Source organism: Megalops cyprinoides, chromosome 15, assembly GCF_013368585.1.
Source record: "Megalops cyprinoides isolate fMegCyp1 chromosome 15, fMegCyp1.pri, whole genome shotgun sequence".
Taxonomy (NCBI): Eukaryota; Metazoa; Chordata; class Actinopteri; order Elopiformes; family Megalopidae; genus Megalops; species Megalops cyprinoides.
The window spans coordinates 12,675,029-12,697,898 of record NC_050597.1 but is presented as its reverse complement, the minus strand read 5'-3'; the positions used below and the strand labels follow the sequence as shown (position 1 = coordinate 12,697,898).

The window sequence follows — 22,870 nt, the reverse complement described above, 5'->3', positions numbered from 1 at the left end:
TTCATAGGCTATTTGTTCTAAATGATTAAACCAGTTCAACAAGACAAGAAGTACTGATGAAAAACATGCTCTTGATTAAGAAAGGCGTGTATATTTTCATGTGTTACAAGAAAACACAACTGCAGGAGTGATCTACTCTACAAACACCATATCTCACGCTCTCAGATGGTCAATATCCTTACAGTTTGTATGAAAAATACTCTCTCATTCCATTGTGGTTTAAAAAACGTGAGAAAACTTCGTAAAGATGTAAATTGGTGTCTTTTTTTTGCTTGGACTATAGATAAATGGCCTACTCAAAGGAGAAATTAACACTCCTCCTGGCTCTATTTGCTTTTAGAACTGAATGATGTTTTTATTCTCAAAGCTGGGAATCTTGGGAGTTTCTGTGAATCAGGCAACTCCCTGCCTCTCCAGATCTTAATAGCAGCTCCACAAAAGGAAATAATCAAGGCGGCCATTATGCAGAAACGTGAACACGGACTGGCACATCACTGCACACTGGTTTACCCAGGACACCGGTGCCATGGAAACAGCCAGAGAGAGGCAGAGTTACAGCCCTTTCTTGATGTTAGAGGCTTCAAAGAACTGCCACTTCAACATGCAGCTCGTTCGCTCCTAAGGCCAAAGGGATGGGTGACCCCACTAAAACAGCCTAAACACGAACAAGGCAAATAATCTTCATCGCAAGACCTTATGTGGTCATTAAAAGATCAAGTAAAAGTAAAGAAAAAAATTCATTTGTAAAAATTCCAATTCAAAGTGCAGTAAAATAAGGCAGAACAGGACTGTCCCATTTGTCAGTGGGCAACAGTGCGCTAAAGGTAGCAGACGTCCTCACCCCAGCACTCTTTGGGATACTGCTAACTGTGAACGGCGTTTCAGGCAATGATTTAAGTATAGCAGCCAGTCTGTAGTGGGTGGTTCTCTGACATGAAGAGCATGACATTATACTAAGCAATGATACTGTCATCAATTCAAGGATTCATTTAATTTGATCTGATATAAACTCACTTAAACATGTAAGCATACCTAATGGAACTACCTATTAAGTCAATCTTATTAATTTGCTGTAATGATATCCAGAAAGGGTGATATTGCCATGTTTCAAAGATAAAATGTTAAGATAAAATGAGGTTTTGCAATGATAGGTTCTTGGGAAGTCCTTCTTGTAAGTCGCTCTGGGTTAGAACACCTGCTTCCTGACTAGATATAAATGTTGGTGAGGCAGTATCCTGTACCCACTGCTGTGTGTGGGGGGGGGGGGGGGGGGGGGGGGTAATACCTACTCCAGCAAATCCTCACCCCATAGGAATGCCACCCACAAAAACGGGAGCCCACAAGGACAGACTTCTTTAAGAACAATGAACTGAATGGAAGGGGAAAAACAGGATGCGACTGGCTAGTGTTACCATAGCCGTGCATGGGGGGGTTGAAGAACTGTCTGTGTGGGGGAGGCGACCTGATTGAGAGATGCCCCCCGAACTGCACTGGCAGGATTAAACCCAGAGAGCATTTGAGGGGACCGCTCCGCCTCTGCAGGGCCCATGAATCTGCACTACCGGACAGATAATGAGCTCTCCTTTCCCTTTCCACTGGGAAAGAGGAGGAGGAGGAGCTGGATGCGGGCATCCAAGGATGAGGATTAAAATAAAGAGGGGGGAAAAAACAGTCCCATTGATTTTCTGAGTATCGATGTGACGGGCAGACAGGAGCACAGAGGGAATTATTCAATTAAAGTTATTATGGGAGATTGGGGAGTTCAGATAGGGCTACGGACTAATTTATCCTGGGCTATCAGCAATCTTGTCTCGTACACAGCGTGGCCTCGGCTTTCCTTTGTTTCCTTAAGCGAATCCCTACTTTTACCAAAACACTGTACGAAATAACACTACAGTGATGTTGCCAGCACACTAGACACAAGTTAAAAATGACATACAATATCAGTTTTTGAAAGATATTGTATCATAGGGACATGAATGAGTTTGCTTATTGATTGCCAATAATTTACAGTATGCTGATTGCAAGGTCAAGCCAGTACTGCCTGAGGACCCCGATAACGATATCGAGCTGCTGACTTTTAATAACTTCCAGAAATCGTGCCAGTGCCAATTTAAGCAGAATTGTAAGACTGTAGCTTCATTAATAGATAAGCCCAATGACAGACCAGCAAATCCAATAATGTATAATCAACGCAAGACAACAAGAAATTCCCAGCTTACCTCGGGCTGATTGTCTTCCATGCAGAAAAGGAACTCTTCCAATTTCTGTAAAAATGAAACAACAAAACCTTTGTTCAGGCCTAACACAAAACCCAATCATAATGCTTATAAATTATTAAATACTCAATTCTATTTGTAAATATATTGCATTATGGAAACAGTGCAATTATTGCTCAGAATAATTGGAGAGAAAAAAAATTAATGGGTTTAACTTGAATTCAGCTCTCTTCACTTTAGCTCAAAATAGGCATGCCATGCTAATGCTGTAAATAATTACTCCTTGGTGGAAAACATATTGGTTATAGCTGCAGGCAGAAGCACACCACACATTACCAAAAGAAATTCATTTCATTTTTAATGTATTTTTAATTAAAATAATGGATTTTAATCATGTTTAACCCCTTGTTGGCTGAGGTACAGTTAAGCTACACTGGCTGGTAAAACAGAAAAAAATGCATTGTGTTCCCAAATTAACCAGGCAGTTAAAGTTTGCCTTTTTAAACAATCTTGAGCTGGTTCACATCTGTTGATAGACAATCTAATTAGGTTCTGCAGAAAAAGGCCAGCAGAAAATTCTGGACTAACAGCTGAACATTCCATTTGCTGTTTAACTGCACTGCAATCTGTTAAAAATGCCAAAATGTATCACTTAGAAGACTAAATTGTGTCTGTAATTTCAAAGTTCTCTGAATAAACCCAAATCAGGGAAATCTGCTTGTGAGTCATTGACAGTGGGTTATAGCATGACAGCTGAAAAAAAGAGGACCTCTACAAGAAGACACCACAATCACCAGGAGGGGCCCTGACCTCACCTTCACTAGCCAGGAGCACAGTGGGTTAAGAAGAGAAGCCAGTCTTCCAGGAGGGCAGAGGGAAAGAGAGAGAGGAAAGAGAAAGGAAGAAAGAAAAAGCAAGTGAGCATGCAGGAGAGAGAGCCAAAGGCAGGTTACGTGGATATGAAAGAGGATCAGTGGTATATGTTAGCACACATCAATTATAAGGAAGTTTAGAGACAATTATGTACATTTCAACCAATACACAGATTCATTTACAAGTTGTGGTGCTGCAGTATCTAACACACGGAGAACAATACACAGAACGTCATGATTCCACCAAAGCCCATTCAACACATAATATTAAACTCTAGCCTGGGGGAAGGTGGGGCCTGATGGAAGCAGTCACAGAGCCTCTGTCTAATCTTCATGGCATCTGTGCAGGGCATCTCCCGGTGCCTTCGTGCGGATCTCGCTCTAAGGCTGCACACTGTGCATCGCCTCTGCCACGAATTTCATTTCCACCTTCCAGAGAGGATTCGGTTTTTTTCCAGCTTTCTCCCAGCCAAAGAGCTCTTTTCCATCTGACCTGCCAGCCACACCCTGACTCCACAGTTTACTCACAAACGGCAGCCAATGGCAGCTGAATGCACATGGTGCACAGCGCTGGACCACCAGAGGAGATGCACTGCACTGCACTGCACTGCGTTACTGCCATTTTGCAGAGTCTCTTGTCCAGACCGACTTACAAAGGGTAAAATTTTACATATTACCCACTATGGCAGAGTGCTGTCACTAGGGTTGAGTACGCGCTCTGACTGCCATACCAAGAGGCCGGGTGGGGTGACTGCTTTTGCCCTTTGCTACACCCACTTATACAGCTGAATATTTACTAAATATCTTGCCCAAGGGTACAGCAGCAGTGCCCCAGCAGGGAATCGAACCGGCAACCTTTCGGTTACAATCCTTCCTCTTTGCCACTATGCTACACTGCCACCTCACAGATGCGGTCATCTTAAGTGTAACATGATCTCCCTCTGTCCCGCTCTGATCGAACCTCCTCATACAGATCATTTAAAAGCCACTATGGACTGAGCTGGACTTCAGGCAACCAAGTGGTTGACTCAGGCTATCCGCCCAGCTTGCTATGTCATATTATTGTGAATTGGCGTATTCCAGAGCTATCTGCCCCAATTCTAGATGTAGAATCTTTGACTGGACTTCAGCAGCAAGTCTTTCAGTGCTGAGGAAATCAGAGAGCAGTGTGACTGGAGCACTGTTTGAGCGTTTTAACCATGCTTGTCCACTTTCAAATGTGAAAGAAAACACACATGAACTCTTCAATAAATCAGTCCATGTAAATTTGCAGGACTACTAAATAAATAGATCTTAAAGTACAAACAAGAACCAGTATTTAATCTCAAATTATACCCATTTAACCTTACAACCTAACCTAATAACCTAACCTAATCTACTTCACTGTCCGCTCCATTATTTCTGCTGCTTGTTTATCCCGGATTGTGAAAATGACAGCAAAAAAAAAAAAGATGGTTCACTTCGTACCAGAGTGTTCATTCCACCCTCCCCTGTAAAGGCTCAGAGTGGATTCAGAAAAGAACCATCAATCCTGTGTGCCCCTGGCACATTTTATACTGTCAATAATAAAAGTCTGGTGTCATGGGTCTGACGTTTGGTGGGCTAAAGAGGGAGCAGTAATGACACATTTTGAATTATGCCAGATTACAGAGTTGTGACGCACCACAAGCGGGGGAAAAAATGACCCGTTACCACATGTTCCATCACACGGGATGACTGACTGATCAGAAAGAAAAATGTGACACATAACCAGCATTGCAAAGGTGATAACATGAGAGTATGGCTTTTTATCGAGTCTTCATCAGATATTGTCCTGTTGACTATTCACCACTCTCAGTATTAGAGTGGAGCACCAGAGTGCTTCTGCTGACCTGAGACGCACAGCTAGCCACAGCTGGGAGGCAGAACACGCTGCCAAAACCTTTCCCAGAATGCACCCTGCGGTCAGTGATATTTTCGGTCCTCCCCATGCTCAATCCAAATAAACAGAGTTTGGACATGGAAGACCACACAGAATTACTCGCCTGCCCGCTCTTCCCTCAGAAAACTCTGCTGTTAACACAAAATGAGATTTTGTTAAAAAAAAAACAATTATCACCGCTCCATGAGGGACCCCACTGGAGGGTGCGACTTCCCGCACCCACACGGCATGACCCCACCCTGGTAGCCTGCCTGGCATCGCTCCCATTCCTGTTCTCCCAGCATGCCACTGTCAGAGAAGCTGGTCATACCAGTGAGCGGAGTAGACTCAGGCTGTGCTCCAGGGAGCGGCAGCCTTTCTGGAAACCTGACCCTTCTCTTTCCATCATATCACCTTCATTAGCAGGAGAACTATGAGGAGAAAGCTTGTATGAAGCCTACATTAAAAAAAAATAAAATGAAGTATTGCAAATGGTCCTGAATTCTGCGTTAAGACAAAAGGGAAATACTGTGATTGCCAGTTTGACAGATGCATGGCTTAGCTGAGGGTTTTTCTTTACAGTCACTGCATGTTGACATACACGAAAACTAGATGTATATCGATCCTGGGTTTTAACGAGACGCCACTCGCACATGGGGAGACGTTAATACCACTTAATTCGCACAGCTACTGTTCTGCTGTTATCCATTTTCAGCCATAACTGAGTCATCCAGTCATTAGTGGTAAACAGTGCCATCTCAACACGCAGGGGTCTTTATGCAAATGAACCTTATCTGAATAAGGTGAGTCGCTGAAGCGAAGGGTTAATTGTTACCTTGGTGAACTCCGAGTGCTGCAGGTTGGCTTCGGGGTACCAGCGCCCCCCGAGGGCCATGAGCATGGCACAGTCCTGTTCCTGTTTCGGGGAGGGCTGGTCGCAGGGCCGGTCGTGGGGCTGTGGGCGGGGCTCCGGGGCAGAGGGGCCCTCCTCGCTCCCGGGGCCACAGCAGCTGGGGGCCCTGAGCTGGAGCCCCCGCAGCAGGAGGTGACAGGCCTCCAGGTCGGCCTCCCACACCCGCTCCACCGCCGGGCAGCCACAACTGCGGGCAGAGGGGGAGAGACAATTTCAATGTCATTTTCAACTACTTTAACAGTCATAGCTTAACTCTTCCACCCAAACTCACACTTCAGTTGCCAACCAACGCACCACTTACACCATTATACAGTTCATACAAATTACGAATTTGAGCGCAAATCATTTACCCAACCCACCCCACAGAAAAGCGGCAATACAATTTGTACAAGCAGCAATTACTCATCCTCCACTACTGAACAGATCACACCTCCCTCTGCCAAGATTTCAAAGACCAACAAGTTTTTATTCATCCTGTGAAATTTTAAATCAATCATCCACTCTTTTTCTGATGAGAGCGTGGCAAGTGAGATACTGATATACGCCCTGGAAGAGAAGCCTAGAAACACAGGCACACTGGATGCACAGTACTATGACTGAAAAGCAAGTGAGGGAGAAAGACATAGGCTAGGGAATTGGTGCCATTTAAGCTCTGATCCAGGATCAGCTAGACCTACACTACTCCTAACTACACCCATTTTGTGCAAAATGCTTAAACAGATCCATAGTTTGGGGATCCCAACAAAAACACTCATGAGAACGTGTGGGGTAGACACAAGGCCATACTGGGGCCACACCTGCTGACATCTGCAAGGTAATGAAGAAACTAGGCAAAGGCAGCCATTTTGTTTACATATCGCCTCGTATTGTTGTTAATCACTCTCCTCTAACTCATTGCTGACCTTCCTCTGTGGAGGGGATGGACACAGATGGCAAAAGGGAGAGATAAGGGTTTGTTTTGTAGAGGACTGAGTTAGTCAGGACAGCCTGGTTCTCTCGCTAATGGACACCTGGTTGAGGGGATTGCACAGTGCTGCCTAATCCCCTTGACACAGTGAAAAGAACATCACTTGACCAAAAGAATTTTTTTTAAACTGAATGGTCACAAAGCGCTGAACATACATAATTTTCAAGAGGGAATAATAACAAAAAAGAAACCTAATAATCCTTGAAGCTGGTGATATTCTGACCCTGGTACGAGTGGAAAAAAATATAGTTATCATTCACCTTCAAACAGGCATGTCACTGTGACCTTCAGCATTATAGGTGCACAGTGTGTAAGAGAAACTAACAGCATCATAGTGAACGAGAATCATGAAACCAACCCCCCGGGTATGCACTGCCGAGGGACTCCAGTTTCGGGACTGTTGCCGAAATTCCACTGGCAATGTTGACAAGCCCTCCATCACCCGGGCCTCACACAAGAGCTCCTGTAACAAACATTTCACGTCCTGGCATGATTCACAGGGGAAATTCATCACAAAAAAAGGCAGACGGGAACGCTTTCCTTCCCCTGACGAGGCTCAACGAGAAATCCCGTTGGCTGCCAGACCATCTCATCTGAGCTGATAAGGCCGGCCCGAGACCCATTTCCCCATATTCATCTGGCACACAATGACACAACCGGTCTACCTTTTCCCTTCATTAATATTTGACACCATTGCTGTTCTGTTACCATGCAGTTAAAGGCAGCCGACGCGGCGCAGCAAATGATATTCTTCCCTCCTGGGCTCAGAGGAATGGCAGCGCAAAGAAACCCTGCTGATATTCCAGCCGTTCTGTGCTTCTCCAAAGACAGACAGTTCTTTTATAATTGACTGTGTGTCACCTGACACCTTTGCTCTGTCCTCGCACCACAGAAATAGCCAGCATTCTGCTTAATTCACACACTACACAACACAAAAAACCCCAGTTGGTCCTTTCAATAGGGTTGTCACATTTCTTTCCTGCCTCTTTTGGTTGTTGCCAACCAGGAATGTGAAATATACAGGAGATACAGATGTGTTACCTGAAGCACGATTTCAATCGACATTCCCTATGCACTGCTTGTACGTATAGCAATGAAAGTAAAAGACTAAGGAAAGAACACACCACTGTGCATTGTAAAGTTGGCCATGAAACAATATAAACAAATATGGGGAAAAACAGTGTTTGGGGAAACAAAGAGGCCATTCTTTCTCCAAGCAGTATGGAGACAGGAAACATCCTCTCTGACCCAGTTAAGCAACAAGCTAACGCCAAGTTCTACTGGCCAGGTCAGTACCATCAGGAGTCATACGTATTAACCTCATTAATCTATCAGCTGACAAGGCCTTCAGAGCTTATTAAGTTTATGGATGGTTTCCTTTCAACTCCATGTCCTGTCTAAACTTAACAGACAGAGAGACTATACTGGGCAGCCATTTCCTGACAAATAAATAAAGAAAAAACAGCAAAGCCACTCTTCCCATCATACCACGGTAAAAGTATGCTGGGCAAAGGAAAAAAAAAATCCAATCTCCAGCTGATCATGAGGACATTCAAGGTACGCCAGTCTCCCAGCATGCATTTCTCCTCACTGTGTGCTGGAGTCAGGGCTGCTCTTTTATCTCGTGTGTGCAGTGAGCAGTATAATCCTCATTACTCAATCCATCTTGGCTTACACTAAGAGAGCTAGAGCAATCAACCCTGGTGGCTCACAGCTGCACACCTGCAGTCGCTGGCCAGCAAATAAGGGTTTGTCCCCCGCGAGCCAGCAGCTCGGGGTTAATTGCCATTGGCCTGCGAGAGGCGCTCTCCAGAGCCCTGGCTGCAGCAGCACGTGAATGGGCTGCACTGATGTGTTGGAGGATTGGTAATGAGGGTGAAGGGTGGCGCAAATTCCTCATTTCATTTCCCCCCGCATGCCTAGGGGGATTAAACTGGCCTCCGTTAAGTCAGTGAAAGCCACGGCCCTCCCACTGTGGCCTTCCTATGGAGCTGCTGAGACGCTGATCCCAGACCTGTGGAAACAGGAGCCGTGCAGGGAGAGGTCTTCGTATCGGATATGGAGACAGGTCGTACCATCACTGTTTTTTTCTTTTTAAGGATTTAGCTCTGGGGAGAAGAGCTCAGAGACCTTTAAATGTGTTTCAGGTACATACAGCAAAAGCCATTCCAGCTTGCAAAGACAGAGAGCACGAAATAATTACGCAAGCCCACTGGTGCTGTTCTTAAATGATTGTGTCATTTTCCACTTGTGTGAATCGCAAGACTGTACTCTCAAAATCCCTGCAAGCAGGAGGGAGGGAGAGAGGGAGCAGTTTTAAGCTTTCATCACTTTGAGAGAAGGATACAGCCTCTTCAGTATTTTATAAAAAATTAAAGTTTCACCCAAGCCTTCTCAGTACTCAGCTCTGTTACCTATTAAAGAAAATCATAAAACACAGCTGTACACCACACTGCGCCAGCTATGATTGCTTCACTTGACTGTTTTTGTTCATGGCCTTTCATACATCACCAATAATAAAATAAAAAAGGTGTCACCTCCTGGCTAAGTGGTTGACTTACTCTGGCCATTGGTTTAAGAATTTCTCTTGGCCGCTCACAAGAAGTAAACAGACGCGGGTCGCATCCAAAGAGGTGCAACGACGAATAATCATGATTGATTTTAAGGCTGGAAGTATCGTTGATAAGGACACGTGCCAAATACTCCACGGACATTTGTTTTACACGACGAGACAGAACACAAAAACTAAATGAAGTAACACATTATGAAGGCAATCATTAAATATAACCTCTTGTGTCATCTACGTGGTGTCTGGTGCACGCTTGCCACCTCCGCCCTCTTCCAAAGGAAAAAAAAAAAATTCTTTCTGTTCATGCCAGACACGCAGTCAAATGTCCGCCCTGCGCTCAGTTACAGTCCGTCTAAACCCAGAGGCCCTGCTAGAGTCTATAAAAAGGCAAAGATAATTGCTTTTTAACACTATCAGTCTCCACAGAGATCAAAATTTTCACAAGGACCATAGACTGTCTGTTCCCTCCCTCAACCCTGAATAGCTGCACCGGGGGCTTTCACTTCCTACGGTTTCCTTTTCACGCATTTCCTCATTTTGGATTTGATGTGGGAGTGCATTAGGTGTGACACAGCTGTGCCGGGGGAAATCCCCTGGGACAAAATGACAGACAACAGCGTGCCATGCCCTGCCAGCTCTCGCCTCTCGAGCTTGATACGGGCAGGGGTGGAACATGTTTAGGGTTAGAAGCGCACTGAATGGACAATGGTCACCCTGGCCCACGCCAGCTTAGTTTGTATGGTTATATGTTCTATAAGTTACGCTGCTTATACTTTAAGAGCCATTCAAGTGAAATGATTGACGAGGAAGAAAATAACCTGAAAGATGTGTAACCCAGCAATACACAGACAGACAGCCAGACACACAGACAGATACACACACAGACAGACACACAGACACACTTGCCCAGAGGGACTCAGAGGGACATTTTAATGGACACGAGGTGCACAGCTGTGGCTGTGGTTGTTTATGGAGCCCAATCCGAGCACCGCTTGACTCTGGCCCTGAGGGTGCCCCACTGAGTTAAGGATAGAGTGTTGTGTCCCCCCTCCCCTTCAGAGCACATTAGGGTCACTATCAGGGTATTAGTGAACAGCAAAAATACTGTCCTGAAAGGATGACAGAGAGAAAATGGGCTTTCATGAAAGGCCCAAACTATACAGAGCAGTTGAGTGGCCCCTCCAGCACCACCACCGCCCCCCCTTCTTCACCAAAAGCACTCCCTCCTCACATTTCCTGTTAAGAGCCATTTCCAGCCCTGTGCTGTTGTGAGACAGGGATTTGGAGCTAGATGGGGAATTGGCAAAATAATGTAACACAATGCATCTCAAAACCCTCACCTCCTTCAGACATCGTTGAACGAACTGTGACTTTTTTTCCAAGTTTTTTGGAAGCAGGGATATTACAGCAGCTGCTGCCAAAAGTAAAGAGAGAAGCCAGATATCGTTTCTGTGGGGAGATGCGGCCATCCTTGGGCCTCTTAAGCTTCAGACATCAGTTTAAATAGTGATGACAGAAGCACACTCCGCTGCTCCATTCACATTGCTGGCTTGTGAGGATTCTATTTCTTTCTATCCAGCAAGCTTTCCTTGGACACTTTGGCACATACGTCAAAAACCTGATTTCTGTTGCCATGTAAAGTGCAAAGTGATCAAAATGGCTGGCGGACATGTACCACATACACAGATGTAATCCCTGCTGCACACAGCAGCACTGCACTCAGAGCAGTGCTTTAGGTAGGCGTGCGTTTTGTAAGGGACCAGGAGAGACCCCTTTTTTTCCATTCTTCTACACTACATTACATTATTGTCATTTAGCAGATGCTCTTATCCAGAGCAACTTACATAGGTTACAATTTTTTACATGTTATCCATTTATACAGCTGGATATTTACTGAGGCAAGTATAGGTTAGATACCTTGCCCAAGGATACACCAGCAGTGCCCTGGCGGGGAATCCAACCAGTAACCTTTCAGCTATGAGCCCTGCTCCTTACCACTATGCTACACTGCTGCCAGCATTCCACTTCCATGTCCACATCCTGACTCGTGCATTCTTATTACAGAAGCCCCACACCTGCACTGATCCTCTGCTGTAGAGCTGGACCCAGGCAATCACCAGCTGGAGCCAACTCTATCTGCCTCAGCACAGCACGGTTCCCTTTCCATTGTACTGCCTGTAACCAAAGCTATAGGACATGGCACCAGACTGCATACTGCCATCTGGCCAGATCAAAACGACTGCGTGGACTTTGACTAGAGTCCAAGGCTGAGATTTTCCTCTGGTTGCTTGTTGCAATCGCCGATTATCATCAGCTGGCTGAGCTGACACAGATCAGCTCCTACTGCAGAAAATTCAATTCCTTCTCCGAGCCAAGTGCAAAAAAAAAAAAAAAAGAAAAAAAGTTATTTAGACACAGGTTAATGACAGCTCTTTCCAAGGGTGTGTACATTAAAAATGTACACAGTGTAGCTACGTGATAAAGATGATACCAGACCAGATAATGCCACCTAAGGTTCCACACTGAGTTCATTTCGGAAAGATCAGGCATAGCCCTGATAAGCAGGAAGTGTGTTTTGAAGATTGACACATTACCCTCTCCCTTTTGTTGCCTACTAAACCAGCTTGGCTACTGACAAGCTTTCAGCCTGTTCAACTACCCAGCGGACTACCCAGAACAAAGGAACGCATGCCAACTCCTCTCCAAATGGGCCCTCTTATAGTTCTAATCATAGCACAATCAACACAAAATTCTAAAGCTCAGTACAATACTCAAAACAACACTAAATAACCAAATTATCACAATTTGAGGTGAATTTTGGACTGTCAGCGGGCATGATGGTCTCACAGGCATATAGAGTTCAGCTAAACTCGGTTCTTTTAATAAAGGCATGAGGTAGGTATCATCACATCACCATGATGAACCCATTTGAACGCTACAAAAACATTAAACAAAACATAAAATTAGTTTTGAAAAAGCCAACTTACTTTTATTTCTTTTTCATCTTTTTCTCCTTCTTCACTATCCAATATTCTTTGTGTAACTTCCTCCTACAACTTTTCAGCTAAGCTGATAAAACTTGCTCAACACCTTCAGCTATTATAGTACTGCAATGCTTGTTTTTTGTGCCAATATCTAAAGTACTTTTTGAGATGTTTACAATGTTATGTTGAAACATTTCCCATTGACTAACAGGGGTAGAATGTTCAGGACCTGAACATGCAAACATTTGCAGCTGATGTCATGATGGATATGTTACAGTAGCTACAGATACAGACCTTCTCTCAAACTAAGCTTTTAACTAGTAGCTATTACAATGCTAGGCTTTTCCAAACTGACTTGAAGTTTCCGGTCAAACTTTCCTTTCTAGTTACTTTGCCGATTTTAAAAGTCAGTTTCGTTCTCTTCAAAATCTGCATAATGAGTAGAGATAGACATGAATGATTCAGTGCAATAGAACGAAAAAGACCACTCACACGCTAGTTTGCAGGGAGAATGTGGGGCCACTGAGGGGGTAGTGGGGCTGTGAGAACATCGGAAAGCAGAGCACACACTCACCTGTGCAGCCTGTCCTCTAACACCTCGATGTATTTTACAGCATTCTCCCTCTGTGTCTTCTCTGTGACAGGAAGAGAACAGACAAAAAGACAAAAATAGTCAGTTGCATGGCCTTCAAAAACCATCACATAACCTCTCCTTCCTTAACAGATTCTGTGTTTGCACGGAGTTAAAAAATGTTATGATCAGCATAAAAAACATTACAAACAGCATTACTTCGAAAAGCAAAGCCATGAATAAACAGCAGCAGAGTGGCAGCTGCAATGATTTACACTGAGAGATCACCTCACAGATGAACGACTCTGGAGAGAAATGGAAATTAGCAACTTTCGGCAGCAAGCAGTACTGGTAGCGAAGTCATTCAATTACATCTCAGTGCTGATAAAGGGATCCTACAGAACAGCTGCTCTGATATGCACCCAGATTGACAGACCTTAAGCACTTCATGCAATACCTGTTCCATACAGACTCCTGCTCTAGTGACAATGCCTGAAAAACTCAACTCCCAAGAATGCGGGGGGGGAGAGAGAATGCAAGGATCCAGAATGCAGCGGAAGGGAACTGAGGGGTGTTAATTAGGTGATGTATGAATCATGAGTTCAGAGCCTGCAGATATACACTGTGTGCCAGGAACAGGAAATGTTAGCCAAGCGACATTTTACTCTTTAGTAGTCTGGTAACTGCACACCATTAAATTAGGTTTCCCACTTTGATTGAGAATCAAGCTGTTAATTGCATCTGATTTTTATTGGTTGTTACCAGAGATGAGAATGAGAATGCACTGGGAGGGATTCTCAAAGATCTCGAGGCCCCATCAGATCCAAGAGCCACTCAGCTGGGGTGTGTGAGTGGCGAGGAGGAGCAACACTCTCGGGAAGTAGATGATTATCACAACATGTCTGATTAACTGACTTACACATGAATACAATCCAGCCAATAGGAAGAGAGGAGGTTTTACAATATAGAAATGGAGCATATATCCCATACCATGCAAACCAATTCAACTGTGATCTGATGCCACTGAAGCGAGGTGGCATCAAATGACCAATGCAAGTACAGCCTGCTGTTCTACAGAACTCAGTGTTTGACTCACAGCTGAGTGGCATCTGGGAGTAAAATAGCTGAAATAACAAAAAATAAAATGTTCAATTTCACAATATTCAAAGGAGCCTGCATTATCTCCCACAGCATAAAATAGAGGATTATAACTAATCCTCAAAGTAAAACACTAATAAAAATGAAATGTAAAAGAACTTTAAAGGAGGAGTGGGTCTAATGAAATTCTCCTTTAACAGCTAACAAAAGCCAATTAAAATATAAATCCTATAAACTCTAATCCTCAAACAGATTTTAAATTTATTGGGCTGATGGCCTGCTCATCTAAAGTCAGCTGTAGTGGTTTTACTCTCTTCAGTGAATTGGAAATGCTGCAATAAGGACATTTAAGAGCTATTTAAATCACAGCGTTCATTAAATAAAGCTCAGAACAGAGTGCCCTTCACAGGATGTGCAGTCATTGGATTAAAGCAGTCCCTTTTCTTGTGTAACACAGACACACATCTAAGAAAGAACTTTCTCAAAACTTGAAAACTCAAATTAAGAGGCAATGAAACATTAACAGCTCACGGCTGAGAGAATGACAGCACAGTCAGCTAAAATTATCGCAGGAAAAACTGTCCTTGTTTTCTGTGGGACCTCAAGTGACAACACCCCCCCACTCACCCCCTATCCCCCTAGATCATTTCAGCAGAGTCAACTGGGAGCATGGTCTTGAAAATCACAATAAAATTGCAAGAATTGCTCTTATTGACAATGCAACAGTACTTTTAGCCACGGTGCTTTCATGTAAGTCTCTTATGCTTTCTTGTAAAACTCTGGAATCTCTTTTCAGCATGTCTGAGCCCAAAGTTTGCCGAGAGAAGGCAGTGGCATACATTTTTCATAACATCCACTCCTCATTCCATTGCCAGCAGTGTGGGATGGTTCCTATTCACTCAGAGCGGAAGAAAATGATGTCCCTCAACATTAAGAAGAAATCCGAGAGCCCTTAAAGCAAAGGCATATCAAAGGCTTGATGGCGGGGTTGTCACTTCCTATGCATCACTCAGTCTTCATGCGGGGAGGGGTACATGTGGTGGGACAGTACAGCCTGAGAGCACCGGGAGGGGGGTGGGGGAAGGCGGCGGGTGGGGGGATGCACAGGGCTGTCTGTGACAGACGCAGCACCTTCGGCCAATGCATGGCAGACAGAATGCAGGTGTCTCACATCACGAGGTGTACACCAATGTGAGTGCTCAGTGCCTTTGCATGCCTGTTTCAGCCTCTGAGAAGCTTGGAAATGTCCTTTCCATTCCAGTCACCCTTCCTTTTGTGTGGGCAAGACAGACCATTTATCACCTCTTCGGCAGTAGGGCCCTGGCCATACTATACGTGACTGTCTACATGCTCTCACCTTGCGCCCAAACAGGGCTCTCTGGTCTGAGAGTAAGTGTTTGACATGGAGTACACTGTATGCACAACAGCTATAATGGGTTATGCCATCAGCAGCACAGAACATGCACCAATTGGATATGACAGAGCAATTGTTTTGCTGTGTTTCTACTGCACTACTTTACAGCACATTAGAAACATAATCATAAAAGCATTACAAATAAATACTAGACACACTATTCAGTATTTTCATTTCAGAATAAAATCTCTAATCTCACATAAGAAAAAACAAACAATATAAATAAAAGAGAGGTTTTTTTTCCACTGGGCACCGGCAGCTGAAGCGGAAGTTATGTGATTACACTTGTCTGTCTTACTGTGAACAGGATCACAGCAAAAGATTTGTACATGGCCTAGAGAACACACTGGCTTTGGGACAAGGGACAAATGATACGGTTTTAGTGACATCATGACAACTGTTAAGGATAGCAAAGATATGCACAGCTGTTCATTAAATTTCTATAATCAAAATGCATGAGTACAAAAACAGATACTATCATAAAAGTTCTATCCTAATATGACCAAGGAAATGAATCTTTACTTGGGTATCTTCTAAAGAGTATTGTATTTGTACGAAAGGAAAAGTGGTGTCAAATGTGCTGTGCTGTTGTTCTCCACTGAGTTAAGATGCCTCATGAATAAAGATGCAGGTGTTAGATTAAAAAAAAACAAAAACAAAACTACCTTGGACCCAGAGCACTTGAGTTCAATGTGAACTGAATATCTCTCTGAACCTAATGACTCTGGAGGCCCATTTACGCGTCTCCACTCAAGACTGAATTTGATACCAGGCTAGAGATGGCTCAAGAGAATTTTGTTTTCCAAGAGAAACAAAAACCCCCTTTGTGAGTCTGCAGTCCTGAAGGAAGGATGAGTTGTGCGCAGAAGTGTGGCATGAGCAGGAGAGCAGGAAGTCACAGCATGCTGTGTCCTGCTATGGGTGAGACAAGAATGGGAGGCTGCCATCTGTACTTCCTGTCTATGGGGACTTGCAGCGCTTGGCTGGAGGTATGAAGAGAGATTTGCATTGGAGAGCTTATTAGAAGAGAACCTGTCATCTCAGGAGTGTTGGTGAGTGTGAGTGTTTATTCACTCATCTGAAGACAGAGTGAACTGAGAACACTTTGAGAGGACCACTGCAAAGTTAGGACAGAATGAGAGGACTGAAAACTTCTTCAAAAGGGATCATTATATATCACTGATGCATCATGTTTACAACAATCAGAAACAGTGCAACAGTACCATTACATTACATTATTGTCATTTACCAGTCACTCCTATCTCAGAGGGACTTACATGGGTAACATGCAGAACTGTAACCTATTTATACAGCTGGATATTTGCTGAGGCAGCTGTGGGTTACGTACCTTGCCCAAGGGTACAGCAGCCCAGCAACAGGAAATCGAACCTGTAACCTTTTGGTGACGAGCCCTGCTCCTTACCACTACGCCACACTGCCGCTCACTGCAGTTACAAGTACGGTGAAATGTAAAGGGCACCCACATACACGAAAATGGAGATGTTAAGAAATTATGGAAAAGTAGCACATAATACCCTTTTGGCAACACAACAAGAGTAGCATGCTACTTCACACAAAACAAGACAGCGCAATCACCTCTCTTGGAATGAGAGCTAGAGAATGAGTTCAGCCATTCAAAGCCAAGAAACAATTTTCAAACCCATTGTTTAAACTGTTAAAACCGCAAAAAATATGCCTATTTTAAGAAAAAGATTTGTTCCTGATAAAGCTGTTACATTCATTCACTGGGCTTTGTCGGAGCTAATGATTTCAGCGTGTTTATTTCATTCACTGGTACGACGAGAGTGTTTACGCGAGCCTCTAATTGGAAGTGAATAATAGAGTGATTTCTTCATTACTGTGTAACAATACGCCCCGGGCCGCGAGGAGGACGCGTGCCTTGCGTCACAAAACAAATGAGAGCCGGCTCTGCATGTGAACGCGGCCAGGGAGGGAGGGCTAGGCGAAATGCCACTGTAATGAAGCAGGGGAAAAATTGCCAGCACTAGAAGCTGGGCAGTTCTGTGTGATTAATGTTTTTTTTTTTTTTCTAGCCTGTATTCTGGGGTTTCTATGTAACAACGGCAGAGAGAAACAGGATATGACTCAGCAGGCGAAAAAAGGGGATGTCGCCCAATTTGCTGCCATGGTTACATGGGCTGTTAGAGTTATTGAACCCACTGCTCCACGCAATCCACAGCTGAAGGGGGAACGCGGTTGATATTTGCACCGAACTTTGACAGCCAAGAGCTCAAGGGTGCACGATAAAGCAAAATTCACAAGTTTGTGGCCCAATTCAGGGCAAAAATAGAAATAGAAACTGACGTGAAAAGTGTTTTTTTTTTGTTTTTTTTAAAAGGAAATGCTGATGTGAATTTTACTGCTGCAACAAGCTTCCGTTACAGGCCAACGCTGTATCCTTCCAAAGTCAGACGCAAGTCACACTCCTGGGTAATGCGGCTGTCAGCTTTCTGGAAGCCATCTGAGCTCATTAGCTCATCTAAAAAATCAAAGCTTGACATGCAAGAGGTAGTTTAGGATGTGCGACAAAATTAAGCTGCCAGAGATGACAGAACTAAACTGCCGTTCCCCTCAATAAATCTGCCAGACGGCGCCTAAGTTACTGGACATGTAACCGAAAGCATCCCAGGTGAAGCACTGCTGTACCCCTGAGCAAGAGCCTGAACCTGCTTCAGTAAATACCCACCTGTCTGAATGAGTAACATGGTTAAAACGGCACCCCACATGTCAGAGGGGGCTTCTTCTGAACAAACTGATGAAAGAAACAGCAGGGAGAGGAAAGCAAGCCTCGCGAAAAGGTCCACGCTCACATTACAACCTGCTCAGTTCCCCTGCCGCAATGCACTCTATTCATTTAGTCTCCTGTATTCTTTAAAAATGTGTCCTTTGGATGAACACAGGCCGATCCATTCTGTACTCAACAGTGTGCCTCCCATCCACCACCTAACAGCCTAATGGCACAGCTATCTCCATTCACACGAGTATAGCTCTCCTTAACCATGCTAATAAGCAGAGGATCCACCATTGGAGTTAGTGTTGATTAGAAAGGCAGGCCAATAATGTTTCCCCAGGCTGCATTAATATTGCATCTATATCCACCTTGAAACAGCATGCTGAGATTTTTATAATCATTAGCATCAAAAAACTGGTGTTTTTATTTTTTAACCAGTGACCTGCAACTATCTACAAATCACCACACTATAAATTTTAATTAATAAATAGGAGAAATGAGAGGAATTAAAGGCTACTTCATTTATGGAAGCTTTTAGTTAACCCTATGCATTCACATTCAACTGTTAGAATACAATACATCCATGTCAATTAATATGTTATTACACTGTAATTAACGTATTGATAATTACGCATATATTTTCTCATGAAAGATAAATTGCAAAATAGGTTTAGGAGTATGGCAACATTCGTGCAAGGTGCTTTCAGAATAAAAGTTAAAACCCTAAACTACAAATTTTCCCCTAACACTCACAAAATACATTAACTAAAGCATGTGATGTGACAGTGAGTACACATGAATATGGCTCCCGTGGCCTTGCTTAAAATCACAACCTACATAATGCCATGTTTTTTCAAACCACTTGGTACTTACCATTACTTTTCGGAGTACAATTTAAAAATAAATGATTTAACCAATAAGACCACACTTACCCATATAAACACTGCACAGCCAATCAAAGTGAAACCATGTTACGGAGCAGCATTCCAGCTAAATTAATGCTGGATTGCCCACTGATAATTCCCAATGATTCCTCTTCTTTCCCTGAACAGTTATCAATGAAACCACACCTTCTGTCATAACCTGGCGCAATGCACACACACATGGAGACATTTCACTTCCAGGTCACACCAGGTGAAGAGCAAGTCACAAAACCTGAGTGTAAAGGAACATTTGGCACTCCTTCCTGGAAGGTGATGAAACCAGCTCTGACAAGAACCACGAGGAGAAAGGGGCTCACACTGTTAAGCACTCTGACCTGTGCCTGACCATCAGGAGTAATCATTCACAGCACTATCAGGATTAATCATTCACACTTTGGACACATTAAGCAAGTGCTTCGCAACCTGGACCCCTGAGTTAACCGTGCCTTTTCTCAGTCTGAAAATCCCACAGCACTTCTGCAGTGAAACCGCATTAAATAGGATTAGGTCAGGCCCTCTTATTGTGATATGCTAGCTGGCACTTTGCAGAGTGGGACCTGGATGGACTCCAAAGCAGACCGAATAACATTCCCACAAGAAACAGCAGATAGGCTCTGAAACTGAAGAGGGGGGAGAAGTTGAAACCCAACCTAGACACAATGCCCTCCTGCCTGTTCTGAGCAGGAAAAGTAGGTCTCAGAACAGGAGAAAGAAAACAGATTTCGCAAGTAAATGTGACATTACTTACATCTGACATAATACTCAAATAGAACCAGATATGTACCAAAGCAATTCTGATCATGTGTTTTTCTCAGAGGTTTAACAGCCACACAACACCTAGGATTTGAACCAGCAACCTTTCTGTGACATTTTAAATTCTTTAACCACACTACCTCACACTACTTAAAGACAGACTTGTCATTAAAACGCATTACTGCTTCCATAAGTGCTGCATTATTTCCTCTTCAGAACAACAAAGGCAAAATATTCTCTTCACTTGTTCAATGTACTAAAAGTGTTAAGAACAAATAAAGGACACAAAGGCTTTGATCAAAAATACATCATGTGATCAAAGCCTTGACTGGAAAGTCACAAATTGAGAATTTATGTAAAATTACTTTCTTTTGTATTCTTTGTTCTGTTTTACTAGACACAAACAAGTATTTGAAAAATGGAACACAGTACAAATGTTACATATGAAACTACACATCAAACAATGGAGGATTTTGTTATGTTTCAACAGTCACATTTTCAGATTATTTTCCAAACCTATAAACTCAAACTGTAACCATATTTAAAAGAATTTTTACTGCTTCATATTGGACGTCTTCAGGGGCTTCTGGGGTTGAGATATGTGGTGGGAAAATACATCAGTTCACAACCATATGAATTCAAGCATCACAGTTTTGTTCAGAGATGAACAAAGTAGAAATGACAGTCCATGCTAGCTATATTAAACCAGGATCTGAAGCCACATCATATATCATTTGGCTTTACATTTGGCAACATGAAAAACATCCAATAATACATTGTTTAGGTTGAGGAGGCAACAGCTTGTTAAGAGAATCAGTATTGTTTGTGCTATGGGCTGATGGATCAGAATGTGTCAATAATACTAGGTGTGTCAGAAAGGAGGTGTCAACCACAAAAACCAACATCACAAATCCTGTGCAGACATATACTTTTCTGAGATTCAGTTTATTGTAAAAGATTACACTGCCTTCTTACAGGTGTAAACCCATGCATTTTCCTCTAAAGCAACCTCTGGATTAATGGTTTTAGACTGTATTACTACCTTCAGGGCTGCATGGGAATCAAATTGTTGGCCAACTACGAATAACAATACCAGCAATGGTTTCATCTTTTTTAATCTGCCTTTAAACCGTATTTTTCTACCACACCCTGTACTTGTATCTGCTTATACTCAGTAAATTGCCCTGGATAAGACCATCAGCCACCAATAAATAATATAATACTGGACTTATAATCTCCTGTGTCTATATGGGAAATAATGGGTACTAATGAAAGGTGATATTCTACATGAAATACTAGCCCACTCACATGCAGCATGACAAGAGGCATCAGATTCACAGTATGCACAAGCCACCCAATGGCAGCTCCCGAAAACAGGCACTGACACCAAAACAGCAGTTGTTTCAGCCAATGAGAGTCTCTTTTCAAAATCTCAATTTCCACACCACATATTGTATCACTTTTTAAAATTCCAAACTAAAGAGCACATTCTTGGCTTTAAATATAGGGGGGGGAAAGCAACACAAAAGAAAACTTGAGGTAGTGTGAGCTTTCCTTTTATGGCGAATGTGCTCCTGCTCTTCTTACCTCAAGGGATGACAGAATAATGATATCTCAACACGGGTGCCCTCTATGTGTCAAAGACCCATTGTGCTGTCATGCGTGCCGTATTGTGTTCGCCCACAGCGCACACTTAACATTGCACAGTACCCTATCATTAACCCACACCATCTCCAGCCACACACACACACACACACACACACACACACACACACACACACACACACACACACACAGGCAGCCTGGAGTTAATCTTGACTTGTTTGAGAGAACCACCTGACATTGCACAGGGCTTAAAGCAACAAATTTTTCTGAACAAAATGGGACGCATGGTAACAAAATGGGACGCATGTACATTTAGCGTTACCACAACAGCTTTAATTCAAAATTGTAAAACAAAAAAAAAAAAAAATATATATATATAAACACAATTTTGTACTACCATGCTCAAATTAAAAGTGCTTCCTTTTTTTCTTAAATGCTATTAAAAATGAAAAGTGCAACTTCAATAAAAGTTGGTCGAGTAGCAAGTTGCTGTGTTACAACTTTGTCCAAGTCATCATCATAGAATCCGTCCAATACATTAAAAATTCTGTCCATGTTGCGGTTTTTGTACTCATCAACGTTCTGTGAAAACATCTGTTTTGACAGCTTGTGCGCTAAACATTGCCTAATGTGACAAGCAATGTCGTGAGTGGATAGGTAGCTGGCCTGTCTAGGTTTTGCAGTTTGGTGAGTGTAGTTCTGTCCTGTGATGTTTTGCACAGGTCAACTAGCGCTGGTGCTATCCTGAAAGACAGGTCATGTTCCGCTATAAATGCGGACTTTATGATTGCACACGTGGTCTTGGATGGATGAAGCAGCAGCAGCTACAGGGGCCACAGCTCCCAGCAACGTTGATGTATAATGAAGAGCCCGAACAGCTGCTTTGTGTGACAGATCTATATCATGCCAAGACAATACCTTTTGCCGCTTGTCCCATACTGTATTTTTTTGAACACACGGTGCAAAGCAGCTCCCGGGCTCGTATAATTTGTGACAACATACGCCGAACGTTTGTCCATCATTACCGTTTTCATCTAACCAAGCCTATCGCCATTTATTTTTCACCCCCCATTCTATTGTGCTTGTGTCTGTGCCAACCTTCACAAGTTTTGCTTCCATGCTCCATCTATTGGAGTGCATGCTAGCCTATTGTGCAGTAATCAACTGATGCAGTCCCCGCAAATACTTCCTAGCACCGTCTCAAAGAAAGTTGAAACTAGTTGCTGATTGGATAAGAACAGTGCTTTCGTGCCAGTACTCCACCTAAACAGGCTACCATTGGTTAACACTCATCCGAAAAAACACCACATCAGTGATTGCTTTTAATAAA

At 43.3% G+C, this 22,870-nt stretch overlaps 1 protein-coding gene across 1 annotated transcript in view; it reads right to left on the bottom strand.

The window, feature by feature from the left end:
• The window catches only part of disc1 (DISC1 scaffold protein), a 53,612-nt gene that overhangs the window by 4,782 nt on the left and 25,960 nt on the right, over window positions 1–22,870 (bottom strand). Inside the window, exons 10-12 of the mRNA XM_036547462.1 lie at window positions 12,999–13,059; window positions 5,827–6,091; window positions 2,223–2,267 (exon numbers count right to left, since the gene is read on the bottom strand). Coding sequence (XP_036403355.1) covers window positions 2,223–2,267; window positions 5,827–6,091; window positions 12,999–13,059 — 371 coding nt within the window. The remainder of the gene's footprint in view (window positions 1–2,222; window positions 2,268–5,826; window positions 6,092–12,998; window positions 13,060–22,870) is intronic.